The 17,403-nt window shown below is 46.8% G+C and overlaps 1 protein-coding gene and 1 long non-coding RNA gene across 2 annotated transcripts in view; both read right to left on the bottom strand.

Annotated features, from left to right (window-relative positions):
• Positions 1-332: 332 nt before the first annotated feature.
• On the bottom strand, positions 333-2,498 carry LOC129194943 (uncharacterized). Its single transcript, XR_008573831.1, has 3 exons — positions 2,441-2,498; positions 597-734; positions 333-445 (listed from the first exon to the last, which is right to left on the bottom strand). It is a non-coding gene; the product is annotated as an uncharacterized LOC129194943 (long non-coding RNA).
• Positions 2,499-2,938: 440 nt separating this feature from the next.
• Positions 2,939-17,403, bottom strand: part of sema3aa (sema domain, immunoglobulin domain (Ig), short basic domain, secreted, (semaphorin) 3Aa) — a 44,638-nt gene continuing 30,173 nt past the window's right edge. Inside the window, exons 4-17 of the mRNA XM_054800956.1 lie at positions 14,357-14,476; positions 14,136-14,226; positions 13,952-14,071; positions 10,725-10,867; positions 9,954-10,068; positions 9,810-9,879; positions 8,530-8,674; positions 7,798-8,017; positions 7,590-7,681; positions 7,461-7,502; positions 6,621-6,778; positions 5,712-5,779; positions 4,503-4,657; positions 2,939-4,367 (exon numbers count right to left, since the gene is read on the bottom strand). Coding sequence (XP_054656931.1) covers positions 3,708-4,367; positions 4,503-4,657; positions 5,712-5,779; positions 6,621-6,778; positions 7,461-7,502; positions 7,590-7,681; positions 7,798-8,017; positions 8,530-8,674; positions 9,810-9,879; positions 9,954-10,068; positions 10,725-10,867; positions 13,952-14,071; positions 14,136-14,226; positions 14,357-14,476 — 2,199 coding nt within the window. The 3' untranslated portion in view covers positions 2,939-3,707. The remainder of the gene's footprint in view (positions 4,368-4,502; positions 4,658-5,711; positions 5,780-6,620; positions 6,779-7,460; positions 7,503-7,589; positions 7,682-7,797; positions 8,018-8,529; positions 8,675-9,809; positions 9,880-9,953; positions 10,069-10,724; positions 10,868-13,951; positions 14,072-14,135; positions 14,227-14,356; positions 14,477-17,403) is intronic.

Below are 17,403 nucleotides of genomic sequence, written 5' to 3'. Positions count from 1 at the left end.
GGCGAGGTGTCACTACGCCAGTAAGGTAGTTATTGGGTGAACAATGTTAATAAGAATAATAATAACAATGTGCTTCATATGCAGCACATTATGGAAATGGATCCTTTTTGGAGTTTTTTTTCAGATGGCTTTTCAGGCAGAATACTCACATCCCATTATGATCATTCATTAGCTGCTTCGTTTTAGCTGTTTTTATATCTTTACAACGCACAGAAAAGAAAAAGACATGTGTTCATGTCTCACAGAAGGATTGTGGATGAAATTCCAAAAAAGTGCACTTTTCCTTTAAGGTGGAAGAGCATTTTTTTTTTTAAGTAAAAGATTTATTTGATCACATGACTTGTACATTTCTATGATAATTCATGAAATTAAAAATAACCCAGCAGTCAAATATCTCCTCCTCTTCCACGTTGACTCACTCATGGTGGATGCTGTGTTGCCCACGCTGAGCAAGAGGATGGGAACACACACACGCTCGCACACGCACACACACACACACACACACACACACACACACACACAAAGATTGAATGTGGCAGGGTGGCTACAAATCCCTCCCCCTTTGGGGAACGTCATGAATTATTAATGCAACCTACCTGTTGTCGCCACAGCAGTGCGTCATCATCGCTGTGCGTCGATGTGGCTGGACGTCTCCCCGGTGGCTCGTGGAGGACGTGACGTGGATGAGTCACACTGAACGCGCGCACACTTTGTCACTTTGTGACGCTAACAAGCTGCTGACAAAAAAAAATCTCTTAAACGACAACCAGCGGTGTTTCTTTACTCAAATTACAAATAAGACATTATAAGTTAGGTACAACGTATCCCCAAGACATCACCCGGGTTTTCTCATGCATTCTAATCAAAACACAAGCAGATAAAAGCACAAGAGCGTAGTGGTGCCACCTAGTGGACAAATTGTTGAACCACACTAACTGTATCCGGAACATATCCAGTATGTGAAGAAAAAAAGTGGTTTTGTGTATTTAATCCGCGGTTTCTTTGTCTATTAGCAGGATTGTATGGAAATTCGATGTGGATCCAGGAATTATTCTTCATTTTTTTGCGACTAATGGATGAATCTTAACAAAATTCCAATTAATGCATGAGGTGGTTGACATGTATTGCTTTCATTCTTATAACCTTTTCTGCGCTCATCCTGCTAGTTAATGTTCACTTGTTTCATTTTATAATCAATGATAAATAACTGTGGGCCGCTAACGGTCCCTGGGCCGCACTTTGGACACCCTTGCTTTGTGTGTAGTTTTAAAAATAAGGGAGAAAAAAAAGTGTTCATGAAAAAGTCATCTCCCATCAAGGAGCTCTACTCCTGGTTGCCATGGTTTCCTAAGGAGCTTCCTCTCTCCTGCAGGGCTTCTCAGTAGAAAATACCTTTGAATAGATACACAACTGAATCAGCGTCAACAACTGTCGATGTCAGACGGCTTTGCACGGCAACGAAAAGCTTCATCCGATAGGGGGCAGCATTCCATAGGGTTTGTCACTATTAAATATTCTTGCACGAGCTACTGACAGCTGCATCAAAAAGCAGTTTAATTCAACAATATGCTCACTGAATTGCAGGACTCCCTCGCAGTCCACATATAGAGTCTCAAGGGACGTTCAAGGACGGTTGCCACGGTAGCAAGAACAGCTTGTTCTCAACAAGTGTGTATCTTAAGAAGGAAGGGGGGCATGATTGCACCACTTGAATCACTTTAGTCCAAGAAAAGCATGAATCTAAATCGCAACTGTTTCTCTCTGGGGAATTGTGGTCTTTATTTTTTATTATTCTTTTTTAGAAAACACTTGTTATTACAAGCCCACGGTGAACACTGCCCTCCTGTGGTTCAAACAAGCACGGTCACCATTTGCTAGCACTGTGTGCCATATTCGCCGTAAACACAATTCATTTATAATTGTAGCTAAACAGTATACTTTTGAAATAAATTAGGTTGTACAAACTGTAAATTACTCATTCACCATTACTTCCGGTGGAAAATATCTACGTCATAAACGATCTAACCACAATTAGTGACAGGTGGCAGGAGTCGCTGCTGCCGCCTACTGGCCGGCGGTATTAACAGTCGTTATTGCCACAATGCTTTTTTGATTTTTTTGTTGTGGCAAACGGGTTAATAAAACTAATATTATGCGATTAAATGTATGTGTTAAACACAGAACTGAGTCTAAAACAAACTTTTAAGTGCCTCCAAGAGATAACGTTTGCGAATGACAATTAATGCTAACGCTGGCTAATCGCTACATAACATAGCCTACATGAAAACGACATATATGTCGTTATGGCTGAACAATAAAGAAGTAGCATGGTAAAATTGGGCTGCAAATATTGTTCAAACCCACCCAGTCGCTCTTTAAAAGCTGTCACCAGCTCAGTAACCTGTAAGCAGACACCTTTTAACGCAGTCTCGGTACACACCTGAGTATGTAGTTCTCCCTCACTCCTGCGAGTGGCGCTGTTGCATGAAACAGTAAAACCCGGCAATGAAAGCTATATTGCAGAAAATCAGCTTGTAACAGATTTTTATTGAGACAACATGCCATAAAGAAGTGTGTTTTACAGCAGCAGTCACCTTCAGCTCTCAGTGTTCAATTAAGGATACGCTAAATGTATTTTTTTCTGTGCCAACGTGTGGACGCTCAACTCCTTATTGTGTAAAAAGGGACATTATTTATGAACCACCAGCAGCTTTTTGCCAGCTTATTGTTATCATCATCAGGTTTTCGCAGCAAAAGTAATGCCGTTAAGGGTTAAGGGAGCTGTCTCACACACAAAAAACGCTTAAAAGACAATAGAAAGATGCACTTACTGTAGGCAGCATTCACATGCAACATAACATGTCTTCTCCTCTGACTAGTTTTCTGCACTATTTCTTACAGAGATTCACAGCTAACAGGGTTATTTTTTTTGGGGGGGGGGGGGGGGGGGGGGGAAGATGAGCTTACACATGAAGGATGGGAACTAAAAACATGTGTTGTGCTTATTATTGCTGGGTCTTTTTTAATGTATGTTCTGGATTACTATGTCAGTTGGTCCGAAGTTTCCCTTTCTAATACGCTGATGACGCCCCCAAAATAGCATAAATCAAAAATAAATGCACCCCTTTCACAAAAACGAGCAATAAATAAGGATCAGGTGTACTGTACATACACAGAGTGAAGTTTGTTGTGTATTTGTACACAGAATGAGCGTGTAATGTAATAAGTTACACGGGCGCGGGGGATGAGACCACTACAGTGATGCTGTTGAAGGTTTGGGTAGGAAAGTCAATATAAAAGAAAATACCAAGAAAAAGGCTCTAAAATTCCATAAAATAACTAGCTTATTAAATCATGGACAACATGCACAATTCTTTTCCTGCTTTTTTTTTGTTGGTCTGCATGTGATGCTGTAATGACACATGGAAGGCTCTTCAAAATAAGAGTTTTTTGTCACTAGGTGGGGTTCACATGCTCAAGTCAAAAGGTCGTGGAGAATGTGCTTTTTGTTTTTTACTTTGAAGCATCCAAGTCACAGTTTGTTGTGCGGCTTATCTGAGTAGCTTTTGTACAGGACGTGGACGTGTCCTTTTTCCACTTTACTCGCTCTTCCTGTCTTTGAAGCAGCGTGTATGGAGAGAATCCCAAACAATCTCTACAATGTGTGTGTTGTGTGCGCTCATCTTTGTGCTTCTTTTTGCCAGGTCTCAAACACTACGCGGGGGTCTCTGCAGCTCGTGGGTCCTCCTGTTGCGTCCCTTCTTGCTCTCCTGCACGCGTCTCCACTTGGCGGTGTGCTGCTGCTGCTGCCCTCCCGCCCGAGGAGCACTTTGGGTGAGGGCGGACTGCCCCTTTTGGCTGCTTTGCGTTTTGGGTTGGTTCTTGGGCGCCTGGACGCTGAGCATGCCCAGTTTCTGGTTAGCGTCCGCTGTCGGCGCTCCAGCCTGGAGCCACGCTTTGGCCTGCGCCGGACTCGCCTGCTGCTGCTTCTGAGAGTTAGGAGCCGCAGACTTGGGCCGTAACGACGGGTTGGCGTTAGGCGCCTTCGCCTTCTTCTGCTTGCGTTCCTTCTTCCACACCCGGTCGCAAAACTCCTCCACGCTGTTGAGGTCCGGGTGATCCAGGAGAGACAGGAAATCCCGGTACCACACCCGCTGCTTGCCCGAGGGGGCCGCCCCAACTGCGGGGAGCCCCGTCAGGATGTCTCCCAGCCTCTGGGAGGGAATGACCTGGAGGTTGAGGCGCAGGAGAGGCTGAATGAAGCCGTGCTCCACCGCCTGGCAGTGGTAGACGCCCGTGTCAGCCTGGGCAAGACTGCGGATGAGCAGGCCCTGGTCCGTGCGGAGCAACCTGTCGTCCAGCTTGATCTGGAGCAGACACCGATAAGTAAGAAGAAGCACATTTTATTTATACAGGCACATTTCATGCGGAAGGACTTGACAAACGGAGGTCACATTTCCCGAGGTGTAAAAGGAGCCGCTGTGATGACGGTAAAAGGTTACCTCCTGTTTGCGCTCGTCGTCGGGCCTCTGCAGCTGCCAGTAGATGAGCGCCCGCTGGGACTTGGGGCTGCACTCCAGGAACATGCTGCTGTTCTCCACGCCGTACACCACACGGTCCTCCACGCCGCCCACACCGCCACCACCATCCACGTCATCTGCTTGGACGTGAGCATGAGTTAGACCGCTGGTTCTCCACCGGTTCCATCACCCCTCAGTGACACGAGGTCACCCAAATGGCGGGCATTTTTCAACTCAAACTTCTCATGTATCTTGTACTTTTAGAGACTGTTTTCAACACAACGTGAACTGCAGGCGCTGAGTAAGAATAAAAACGCGCCGTAAAGAGACGGCGCGCTCTTATTCAGTGGCTCACATGTGTTTCACTCCTCTAGCCGTGCGTCTTCATCCTGGTGCCGCTCCGTTGTACTGCAGCGTTTTTTCTTCAAAAATATTGCTCCTGTCGTCGTATTTTACTCCTCCTTCAACCGAAGATTCCTTTATTCGCTTCTTCTTCTATTGCTTATTGACAGCTAGCAAGCAGCTCACACGCTTAGCTAGTTTGCTAGCAGCCATTGACCACAGCAGGAAACGGCACGAATGAGATTGCTTGATTGACAGTGGTCTACAGCCAATCAGGACAAGAAGACAATGGGCGGTGCAGACAGAAGAGAGACTAAGCAACCTTGTGCTAAAGCACAGAACCACAACACGCAACTTGCCACAATGCAGTTCTTCTTAAAGGGCCAGGCTCGGCCTGTAACTGCGTTCATATGTTGTTAAAAAAACAAAAAACATTCAACTCTAAAACATGCATCAATTTCAATTCAGTTTTGTGTGGAATTGTACAAAAATCCTTTTACAAAAATGAAAGTAAAACCCCCCAAAAAACTAAACCAAAAGTCTATTTTTGAATAATTAGCTATTTGCCAGGGGCCCATGGCCAACACCACCTATCATAAATACTTAGAAAAATGTTACTCCATGTGATCTGTATCGGTAAGGGACGATCTCACTCACGGATGATCGGTATCGGAATCGGCAGCATAAAACCCTGATCGGAGCACCCCTACCTGTGACCCACTGAAAACGGCTCTGTGACCCACTTTTGGGTCCCGACCCAGCAGTTGACAACCACTGAGTTAGACAAATACCACAGACATTCTAGAGAGTGTGTGTGTGTGTGTGTGTGTGTGTGTTTTGTAACGATACCGTGATGCTGCAGGTCTGAGCACTGGGAAAGCGGGTCTCCATTCCTGATGTCCTGTCGTCTGGTGCGCCTGTGATGGAATTAAATGGGATGACTTGCAATCCCATTTAATGAATAAGCAACACACAGCTGACATACATGCCACGTTTCAATGACGCAAGCGTGCATCACCCTTTAATGCCGCTAGGGGCCACTGTTACCCAATGCAAGATCTCAATCCAAAACCCCTTTTTTTTTAGCTCAACCTCCTCCTCTGTTAAAGTACTTGAGTGAAAAGGAGGGAAATTTAATGACCATCCACGCTCAGTGCCCTCTGATGGGCCGCTATGATGAAAGTCGCCTTTTTTTTTAACGACAATGGCGAGAAATGGCGACGTCAGGCGGTGAAAGAGTTTCCCTTGTTCCTCTTTATCACGGCTGAACAAAGCAGGAGGCAAGGGGGGTGAGCGTCAGGAGTCCCTTTGTGTGCCCTCAAGCTACATGTCCCCCATGGGGATCATTACTGGACTTCAAGGTCATTTCCAGCGTCAAAAAAGGTCAAAATCAAGTGTCAAGGGTGCAATAGTAGAACTTATAGTGCGGTAAACCTACAATGTCGCACGTTTTGTGGTGAGCACACGTGGTTCCCATTGTGGGAGTGAAAATACTTGCAGTGGAGAAGAAGAATGGAGGCGGAGGAGGCGGCACCCCTGCAGGGCGTGCCACCTCGGCCATATGCCCACTGGCCCGCTTGTGCTGCGGATGAATGAGCTGCGATGTGTGTGAGCTGAGGGTAATTTGAGGGTGTGTGTGTGTGTGTGTGTGTGTGTGTGTGATCGCAACTCCCGTCTGCAGGGTTAAGCGGTCAGACGGACAGCTATAATTTAGCATGCGGTGAGCACGGAGACGTGTATGCGGACATGCTCCTGTACCTCTTGGCGGTGGGAAAGTATCTGGAGCACTCGGCGCCGTCCCAGGCGCAGTAGGGGTCCCGAGCCAGGCAGCACTCGGCGCAGGCTTTGCCGTACACCTCGCAGCGGTGCAGGGGCATCTGGGAGACGCCCAGCGACGAGCCCAAGTATAATTGTTGCTGTGGAAAGAGTCAAAATGAGTGTTTTTCTTAAATCACGTCCGCTATGGACTTTCGTGCAGACATGCAGCACACAACCACACCCTCACGTCCCCTATTTGTCCTTGAGAAGGTTTTGGTGCACTGCCTCATGGGTTCCTAATATTTTGGCTACCTCATTTAGCATGTGCAACTGCATGAAAAAATACAGGTATTGTTACTCTCCAACAGCGTCAATCAAAGCAAGACAATTATGACTTTGTTTGCGATGATGATGTCTCATGAGCTACCAAGGTCTTCTTGTTTTTGGTTTCAATAAAAAAATGTAAAAAAAAAAAATTATAATTTAAAATAAACAATAATAATAATTAGTGCCGGGTCAAACAACATTGGCATGGAGTCAAACCCCCCCCGGATGTGAAAGATGGCACTAGCTGAATTTGTCTATCTCTGCACGCGCTTTAAAATGTTGCTACTCAGCTGCCGGTGTTGGTTACCATCAAGTTAACGCCGGCTGAGTATTCGGCCCCGTGCCGCTATTCCAACATTGGTTCTGTTGCTGGCTCATGAACGAGCATGTGCTCAAAGAGAGCTGTGTTCTCATTTGCACTTTCTCATGCACTCCAAATCATTATTCCATTTGAAACAGCCTCTTCTGATGAAATCAAATGCAGTATTCTTGCAGTACGTGGTTGTTGTTTACCTGTTTGGTTGACAGCTCCATGGCAGTGATGGTAGTTGGCTCCTGCATGACATCAACACAACCTTCATTTATAAACGGACCTCAGAAATAGTTTGGAAAATCATTTCTATTTTTCCAGTGATGGTTTACCCTGAAGACGGTCATTTCCTCCAACACCACCTCCTCCAGGTCATGCCAGCTCTCTCTGGGGATGGTCACCACCTTCAGCACCGTTCCTACGTCTGGAACAAATACCCACAATTCCCATCATTATCAGCACTTCTACACACACACGCACACACACACACACACACACACACACACACACACACACACACGCACACACACGCACACACACCCGTGCCAATGAACATCACGTCGTACTGCCCGTCCTCAGCCTCCACGCGGTCCACCACCAGCTGGGAGAACTGGTAGCCCACGTCCGTGCGCACCATGATGGGGCGCCCGCCGATGGGGTGCACGGGGTTGTACATGGCCGGGTGGCCCCTGGCGAAGGTGATGACATCATCTGGGAGGTCTTTGGTGGAGTCGAAGCCGCCAAAAGTCTTGCTCGGACACTGGGAAGAAGACACAGCAGGTGGAAGGACACGTCCTCAACGTCCATGCATCCACTTTCTATGCCGCCATGCTGGAGCCTATCCCAGCTGGCTGGTCGCAGGGCACATATACAGGTAGATACACTCCCACTCGATTTAGAGCGGCCATTTCACCTAACATGCATGTCTTTGGAGCGCCACGCACGCACCACCTCTCCTGACTGTGTGGCCAACGTGCTAACCACTCGGCCGCCGTGCGTCCATGTCCTCAATGTTTTGGTTTTTTTTTCCGTTGACGCTAAGCTCCAAATAAAGAAAAATATCAGATTTTACGTCGAGGACATCAAAATCATATAGTTTTCTTTAGATTTGGAGTTTAGAGTCAACGGAATTTTTGTTTTTATCTCGACTGTTTTCATCCAGAAAAGGCTTCTGATTGGCTGACGTGGTCTGAGCATTGCTCTGGCGTGCACGTGACCTGGAAATAGTCATTTGGTCTTGTATAACAGCCATCAACGAGTGCCTCCACTTACAGTGCCAGGTCGTGGGTAGGGCACCCTGCCTTGGAAGGGCACCCACTGGTAGTTGGGTCCGTCTCTGTGGGCATACGGACCCAGGAAGACCCTCCTGATGTCGGCCATGTTGTACATGCACACCGCCGAGCCTTTAAAGATGTTGCTGCGAGGAAGAAGGAAGAAGAAGAGGAAAGAAAATAAGACTGATAGCTGATTGCTTCCAGGTTTTATTTTTTCGACAGGAACTTTGGCCGGGAACTGCAGAACTTCCAAGATCAATCAATCTCTGAGAAAAGGGAAGCTCTTCTTTGCTATTTATGCTCCACTTGAGGTCATCCAGGAGGCGGCGTGAAAGCAAACAGGAATATTCCAGAGCTGCTGCGGACGTGGAAAGCTGGCCTCGCAGGCACCCGCCTCCGTCGCTTCGATATCGACTGGCAGACGGCGGCATTTGCAGCAAACCGACGGCGGTTCGGCAGCGTTCTTTGTCTTGCTTGCTGACGACGACGAGAAGTTAAATGAGACTAATTAGGGAAGTGCGGAAAATGAAAGGAGGGGCACTTGGAAATGCTAATTCAAGAGAAATTCAATTAACGTGCGATATCACATCTGTCTGTGCAGATATTTGAAAAGCGGCTCACAATCAAACGTCCATCTGCCTTCCTGCGCCGTTAGGCAGCCGTATCACAAAGAAGCTGTACTCTCGTCTGTGCAAACTGGCCGCTGAGAAAACCAATTAAGGCGTTCTCATTCCCCGGCGGCCCTCTTAATTGAATTTAATGTGTGTGCGCACGTGCCGTGCACTGACCTCCTGACTCCAACGCATGCCACAAAAGTGCTGAAAGACGTAGCATTAGCACTGATTGATGGCGAAGCGTTGGGACAAGATGCAAATGAATTATAAGCATCTGTGCAAGCGCAAGCCATCCCGCTGAGCCCCACACAGCGACTCTCATGCCCCCCTCCCCGGAGCCATGAGTCATGAGCCCGCTTCTCGGTGAAAAAAAGGGTGCGCAGGTAAACCGGAATCAGGGCCAGCGTAGGACACCTGTAAGTGGATTATGGGATGTGGGATGGGGGGGCGCTGTCTGGGAATGCAACAATAATAAAGGATGCTGGCAGAATGCTTCACAAGTGAAATAAGAAGCATGTGTGCCTTTGCTGTCCAGGAAGTACGTCTGTGGAACAAACATCAGCTCCTACTGGTCTCCTAGCAACAAAGCTAACAACACAAATATGATAGGAGGAGCTCCTCTGTGTGTGTGAGGAGGAAGATGAGGAGGAGGCGGCTTGTGTACCTGGACGTCGTGAAGACGGCGTAGATGACCGGGTTCTTGGGGTCCTTGGCGCTCATCAGGAACACGTCCTCTGAAAAGACAAAATAAGGCGTGAAGGTGTTTGAGTGCGCTGGAGCGGAGCGGAGCGAAGGAAACCACACTCACGTAGTTCATCGAAGTGCGTGTCGATGCCGTTGACCCCCGGCACGGAACACACGAGCCGGGCCTTGAGGAAGGTGGTCCACTTGTTGACCAGACTGCGGTGACCTCCCATGTCGTTCTGCAAAGAGGCGTGGTTAGCGCCAGCAAGTCTTCTAATGGCCAACGCCAGACAAATCAGCTTAGAGTAGTCAGTGTGCAGCTTTCATGTCCGCTGATAATGAGCCACGAACGCAGTGCGACATTCCGAAGCATAAATTGTGTTTTCCAAGATGATCAAGTGCCTTGCTAAGGAAGCTGAAGGTGGTAAGCGATTGGCCAAGTAGCATCACGGTCTGAGGTTGCATGAGTGCTGCTGACACCAGAGGAACTGCGGTTCACAGATAAATTCCAACATGTGACATTCAAGTGCCTGGCTGAGGAAGGTGAAGGTGACGGCGCGCAGACCTGAACCCCACTGAGCACTTTGGGACGTCCTCAAGCGGAAGGAAGGAAGGTGGAGAGCACGAGGTGTCAAACATCCCCCAGCTCCACCAGCCACGCGGTCACGACCTGTGCAAGCTTGGTGAATTTCATGCCCAAGAGGATCAAGGCAGTGCAATGCCTTGCTGACACAGCGTAGGAACACTATGGACACGATGTGGACATGTCTGCACAAGCTGTACACTGACTACTCTAAAGTACATCCGCTTGTCTCTTGAGGAGACATACTGTCATGAAATGTTTGCTGCAGTGACGTGATCATGACACAGGAGTCTGGGGGGGCTTTCATGTTACCTTACACAGTTGTCCGATGCGGGCGATGGTGGCCTTGCCCGTGTGCTCGCCGTCCATGGCGTTCTCTTTGAAAAACAGGAAGATCTTGTCGTCCTCGGGGTTGTCGCTCTCAGGGATCAAGTGAACCCCGACGAATCTCGGATCTGAGCGACATGAGAGAAGAGAACACTTGTGGTGTTACGATGTCTCGGGAGTCCAAATCCCAGATAACCGCATCCTCTCACAGACACGTGCTTCTGATTGTCCCGTGCGCCCTTCCAATAAATTCCTCCCCCCGCCTCAGGAGAGAGAGGAAATCGAGGGCGAGCGGGGATACATTTCTCGTCAAAAGCGGAAAAGCCAGCCAGCGCTGGAGTCCAACAAGCGGTGCCGTGTTACACCTCTTAAGGCCGTTTAGGATTTGGAGTAGCTGTGAAAAAAAGAGGGGGGAGCGCGGCCTATAAGTGGGAAGTGGATTTATAAGCCGGCTGCAGGTGTGAGACCTCTGCTATGAACGCCTCACACACCCCCCGTCGTGAATACGGGCCGTTAAATCCACACTTTCCGAAATGAAAGTCTACAAGTACGATTAGAAAGCAAAAGGCCAAGAGTGGGCCTGAACAACAAACCTTCTTTTGTTATGTTATTTGGACTTAACCCTTGGGGCAGGGGTGTCCAATGTGCGGCCAAGGGGGCCATTTGTGGCCCACGGCACATTCTAAAAATATTTAAATATTTAAAAAATAAATCAAACATAGAAACTATTCAATATAAAAATTGACCAGATGAATAAATATTTCAAAACCAACAACAGCAAAATGTAGAAAAACCAGACGTAATTTAATAAGAGGAAAATCTAAAACATGAAAGAAAACTGTTATTATTTGTAATATAAGTTGCAATATTATAGAAAAGCAAACAAAACAAATGACAATGTTAACAAATGAGGTTGGGAAAAAGTTTGAATGTTATGAGAATAAAGTCAAGACATGAGAGTCACGTCGTGAACACATGAAGGAAACAAACGTTTCAAAGGTTGGAAGAGAAAAAAAAGCAGCAGCAGGAGAAAAAGTCAAAAGAGAAAGAGAAAAAAAGTCTCAACTTTATGAGAATAAACTGGTAGTATTATGAGTAAAGATGAGAACATAAGCATGAAGCTGACATATTCCAGAAAGATGTTAGCATTTTTGAAGTTGCAATATGATGGAAAAACAACACCAAGAAATAAACAACAAATCAGGTGGTGAGAATAAAGTCCAACCAGGATGGGTTGTCAAAGTCATTTGACAAGCTGTCATTTTACGAGAATACAGTCAAAGCATTAAAAGCCTCAACCTTACGAGAAGAAATGTGCAAGATGAGGAAAAAGTATTAAAGAAAGCACACTTGTAACACGAGAAACAAACCAAACTGTTTACAAAAGTTGACATTTTTGTCAGATTAGGTTGGGAATAAATCATAGTCACAATATTAGAAAAGAACATTTAAAAATCCTCGCCATATGAAAGTGGCCCTCGCACTGCAAGACTACATTTCAAGAAAGTAAAAGAATATCATATCATTTATATCATTTGCTTCATGAACGCTACATACTGTAACTAACATGCAGGCAAGAAGACATGTCAGCTGCACGGTGGCCGAGCGGTTAGCATGTTGGCCCCACAGTCAGGCAGCTAGGCTCAAGTCCCTGTCGGTGGAACCCGTTGCTATTCTCTGTGTACTCTGGTTTCCTTCCACATTCCAGCAAGCATGATAGGTTCTGCCACAGGTATGAGTGGTTCCATAGTGAATGTCTACGGGAACACCTGGGAATAATACTCCTACATCTGGAATAGCTAAAACCATTTAGTTGAAATCTAGTCTCATAAAAGCTCATTTGACGTCAATGTAGGAGTCTTATAGGCCATCGGCAGGATCTTCTGCTTGAAATATGAAAAGTTGTGTCATTTTAAGATCATCCGGGCTTCTTTCAAGGATGGCTGATGCCATCCTTTCGTGCCTCCTTTCTTCATCTGCGGTCCTCTGTGGAAAACGTTTGGACACCCCTGCCTTCTTCAGTTCACAAACACATTTCGGACAGTTCTGTGCGTCCCATGTGACGAGAGTAGCGTGGTTTCGTGTTTGCACCGTCCGTTTGGCTGCAGAGTCCAGCCTTCGAAGCCACTCGACTTTGATCCAAAATAGCCGAAGCCGTCGTAGCTGCAAATATGCATGTGTTCTTTGATTTCCTGCTCCTGCGGTCAACCAATACCTATCCCCAAACGGGGCTACTGCTCTTGTTACATGCATGTGAGCCCCATGTTGATAAGTGCGTACGCCAGAGGAGTAAGCCATGTGAAAGATGGATGAGGATTAGCGTCTGGACGCTTTATTAACATCTCATCAGCAGCGCTTGTGTGGAGGATTTTTCAAGCTGGTGGCACAGGAAGAGGAGGAATTTGACTCCACAACAGGAAAACAGCTGAGAGTGGATTAGATGTGTGGGAAAGCAACTGAAGGGAGGCGGGGGGGGGGGCTTTTGTGGCTGGCTCGGATGCTGAAAGATAGCCGGAATGGGCACTGACGTGGCGCTGAGCTGACTTTGGATGCGCTCTGAGACTTTTTGGGGGGGGGGGTTGTTTTGGTAAATAAACAGGACTTGATGGAACGTGTCCTTTGTGCCAGTAGATGGTAATCACATGAGGAAGGGGGTGGGTTTAAAACTTCATTTGGGGTCGTCAGGTGGGCATGCTCCTTCATTGGCGTTTCAATGACAGGCCAGTGACACCCCCACAAGGCTCATCATCAACACCCGGGTGCGCCCCCCCTCTGCTTTGAGCCCAGCAAGGGTCCTTGCGTTTGACCCATAGCCTCTGGCTGCTTCTTTCGGCCGCTTCAGACACCCATCTTGTTGTCTGTGGCAGCGCCTGCCCATGAATGCCAAGGTCGTTCATGAGCCACAAAACCTCTGCATCCTACTTAGCTGGACAGACCTTGGCCTTCCACCCTCGTCGTCGTGCATCTGGTAGGTAGGCATCTTCGGTGGAATCCTCCCATGGGACCGTGAGCGCTATGATGTTGACCACTTTGAGCACCAAGTCAGGCCCGAGGGTGATGGTTGCCATCTCTGGGGCAAACATTAGTTGCTTGCCGATATCAACCCATGGCTAGCTGCCCATCTTCTGGTCTGGTAGGGGGTGGTGAGGCTGTTTCTGTCCCTCTCGAATGAATGTTGGCACAGAGAAGGCAGCTGGGGAGTAGTTTCTTACCATTAAGCCACCTGGAGTCGTGCTGCTCCGTTCTGACGGGATGATGATCGCCCAGCGTCCGGAAAATAGCAAAGTCCCGGCCCATGAAGTCGGCCGACGTGCCCGAGTACAGCTCCCCGTCTGCAAAGGCGTCGTTACATCAGGCAGGTCCGCTTGGCACGCAGCAACTCAGGACCCCACTCACCTATGAGAAGCGACGCCGAGAGCATTTTGGGGTCGTAGGGGCTCTTCCCGCGGCCGTTCTCGAAATGGGGGACGAGGCGAAAGACGCTGTCCTGCTCGTGAGTACAAAAAGAAGAGCAGTTTGAGAGAAATAATACCTGTCAATGTGCCACAATACACAATACACGTGCAATGCAGGCAGAGATAAACACCACAGGATTGTGTGTCTTCTCCACGCGCTACCTCAGCTCTCTTGCCCAATTCCAGGTAAGCGCAGATGGGATGGAAGGCTCCGGTGCCGCAGATGTACAGGTGGGTCTGGTTGTAGGGTTGGAGCACGCGGATGAAGTTGGAGCACTCTTTCTGGAGGACAAAACAAACCACAAACCTTATTTTTTAAAAAGCAGTCAACACAGAAGTGTCGTCCCTCGCTACGTCGTGGCTTTTCAAAGAATTCGTTCGTGAATGATCAATGTTTCATGGTTGAATGCGGCCTATTCTTAGTAACAAAAATGCATATTTAAGCTAATTGTTGGCATTCTTGGCCCAAATGAAGCATTTTCAAGCATAAAAATGGCTAAATGAAGGAAAATACAAATAAAAGGTGTTCAGAAGCTGTGTGCCTTTAAGAGGCGGGGCTTGGGAAGTGACGTGTGTGACGTCAGCTAGCTAGGGTTGACTGTTAGCTGAGTGCTAGCAACAGGTTAGAGCAGGGGTCACCAACGTGGTGCCCGCGGGCACCAGGTAGCCCCCCACGACCACATGAGGCGCCCGCAAGCCTGCTTTTCATTCAGGTTTTCAGTTAATAATGTGAGAACACTAGAAAGAAAAGTATTGTGAAACATAAAATGTGAGTTGTGGATACCAGCATTTTGTGAATGTTCTGGTAAAACAAGCATATTTGATCTGTTTGGGTTGAAATAAGCTATGAAAATCATTTCTACAAAAATGAGTAGCTTGTGGCCATTTTCATTTTCTAAAAGTAGCTCTCACAAGAAAAAACGTTGGTGACCCCTGGGTTAGAGAGTGGCTGACAGCAGCTCCTGTGTGAATGTTCATCACTGCGTATGTGTCCTCTGCTTGTTATTCTATTCTATTCTATTTCCACACTTCCAAAGCCTCCGTGGAACATCACTGGACATTCTTCCAGGTCGCTACCTTTCTCCAACAATGTTTTAACTTTGATTTTCGTATAAAATGTGCTTCTTGTTGCTCGTGGAAACTGGAGCGTGTTTACTTGACGAGAGCAAAAGCTGGTCAGCAAATGCCAAAAAAAGATGGCTTCTCTGCACTTGCTCAACTTTTTCCCCGTTATGATGGACTATCTTAGTAGGAGCGTTTTCTGAAAAACATATTTGAAGGATTTCCACATGCGAGAACGGCGCAACCGTGATAAACGAGGCTTGATTGAAAGCTGTGATGTCCCACTCGGTTTGGAAAGAAAGCAAAACTATCCTGAAGCTCTCTTGTTCAGCACCTGAATGTCTCCAATGCTCCACATGTTGGCCTTTGCTGGACGTGTTTGGCTAGGTGCTAAAGCTAAAGCTAAAGCTAAAGCTAAATCACAAGTAAGTCCCAATGCAGTGAGGCTGTTTAGCACCATGATGACCAGCAAGATGGCGTCACTCTTAATGACCTCCAGTGCATGTGTCAAAAACATTCAATCAGGTTCCTAATTATTCATCCAAACGAATGAAAGGTGCCCTCTTTCACGAAAATATCACATCTGTCATTTCAATAAGAAAGCCGGAGCCAAAAGACGGTTCGCCTTAGCCTAGCAGGAACGCTCCAAACGATCTCCCGAACAGTCACTACCTCTGACCACAGGCCTCATTCTTTTCTTTCAAAGTCTACGTCAAACCCTTGAGGGAGGAAACGTGTGCAAATATTCAACAATGCAGACTATGGAAGCCCCTTTCTGCCACTTGGAGAATAAAAAACAATGGCATGATTATCAGATCAAAAGTGGAAATGATGACATACAAACGGCGCATGCGCTGAGTGCCATGTGACCCATGCGCTGAGTGCCATGTGACCCATGCGCTGAGTGCCATGTGACCCATGCGCTGAGTGCCATGTGACCCATGCGCTGAGTGCCATGTGACCCATGCGCTGAGTGCCATGTGACCCATGCGCTGAGTGCCATGTGACCCATGTGACCAAGGCTCCATGCAGCTTGTATCTCATTTCCACTTTTCATCTCAGAGTTTTTATCTCTACTTTTTATCTCATAATTTCAACTTTTTATCTCATAACTATGACTTTTTTTTTTATCTCATACTCTAATTTCGACTGTTTATCTCATAATTATGACTTTTTTCCTAATTTGGCCTTTAATTTTGACTTTTTTATCTCATAATTTCAACTTTTTATTTCATAATTTCGACCTTTAATCTCATAATGATGACTTTCCATTGAGATATTTTTTTCTTTAAGTGGTGGAAACGAGCTTGCATAGAAGCTTGGAGTGCGTGGAAGCGCATGCTCTTGATGGACAGAATGTGTTAGCGTTGGCAAGCGCCAGGCGAGCCAATAACGCCAATAACAGTCACCAATATATATATATATTTTTAAACTTTTGTTCCACTGTTCCAGTGTGCTAAACGTTCCCCCAGTTCACCCGTTGGACCGTTGTTGAGTTGTCCCATGATGTATTGCGTGCATTGCTTCTCCATACGTGCTGTATATGCTGTATATATGCGCGTCCACGCAGCGCTGCGCCCACTTAATGACTTTACCCCGTGTCTTTCTCGTTGCAGCGCTGCAGGAGCACGCTCCCGACATCATTCTCACACCCTCGTCACACGTGGAAACGTCCCCTGGCGCTCCAAATGACTTACAGTATGTGTCTTGTCTTTGAGGTGAACAGAAGACCAACAACTCCAAAGAAAACATGGCTCAGGATGAGAACCTGAGCAAAAAACAGATGATCCAAATTGACTTAGCATAAGCGTAGGTCACACCAGGACGGAGGATTTTTTGGCTGCGCAATTTTCGGCGTTCCCCAAATTGTAGCGTTTGTTTTTTTTTTCTTTCTTTCACTAAAAAACAAAAAAACAAAACATTTTTTGTATGACTTCTTTTTACACTTTTAATGATGGTAAAAGTTTTGTGAAAACAAATCCTCCTTCCATGAGGTTTAATGGCTAAAGCTAATTAGAAGGAGACGAAGAAAACGTGTTTGAGAAGAGCAAGTCGAGCATCAGTGTGACTTTTTCAATATCATGTTTTTGTTTTCTTTATTCTCGTAGAATGACAACTGTTTTTTTGTCATTTCTGCTGTTGATGTT

The sequence above is a fragment of the Dunckerocampus dactyliophorus genome, chromosome 15 (assembly GCF_027744805.1).
Source record: "Dunckerocampus dactyliophorus isolate RoL2022-P2 chromosome 15, RoL_Ddac_1.1, whole genome shotgun sequence".
NCBI lineage: Eukaryota > Metazoa > Chordata > Actinopteri > Syngnathiformes > Syngnathidae > Dunckerocampus > Dunckerocampus dactyliophorus.
The sequence above is the reverse complement of the archived record's forward strand: the minus strand, read 5'-3'. Positions and strand labels throughout refer to the sequence as shown.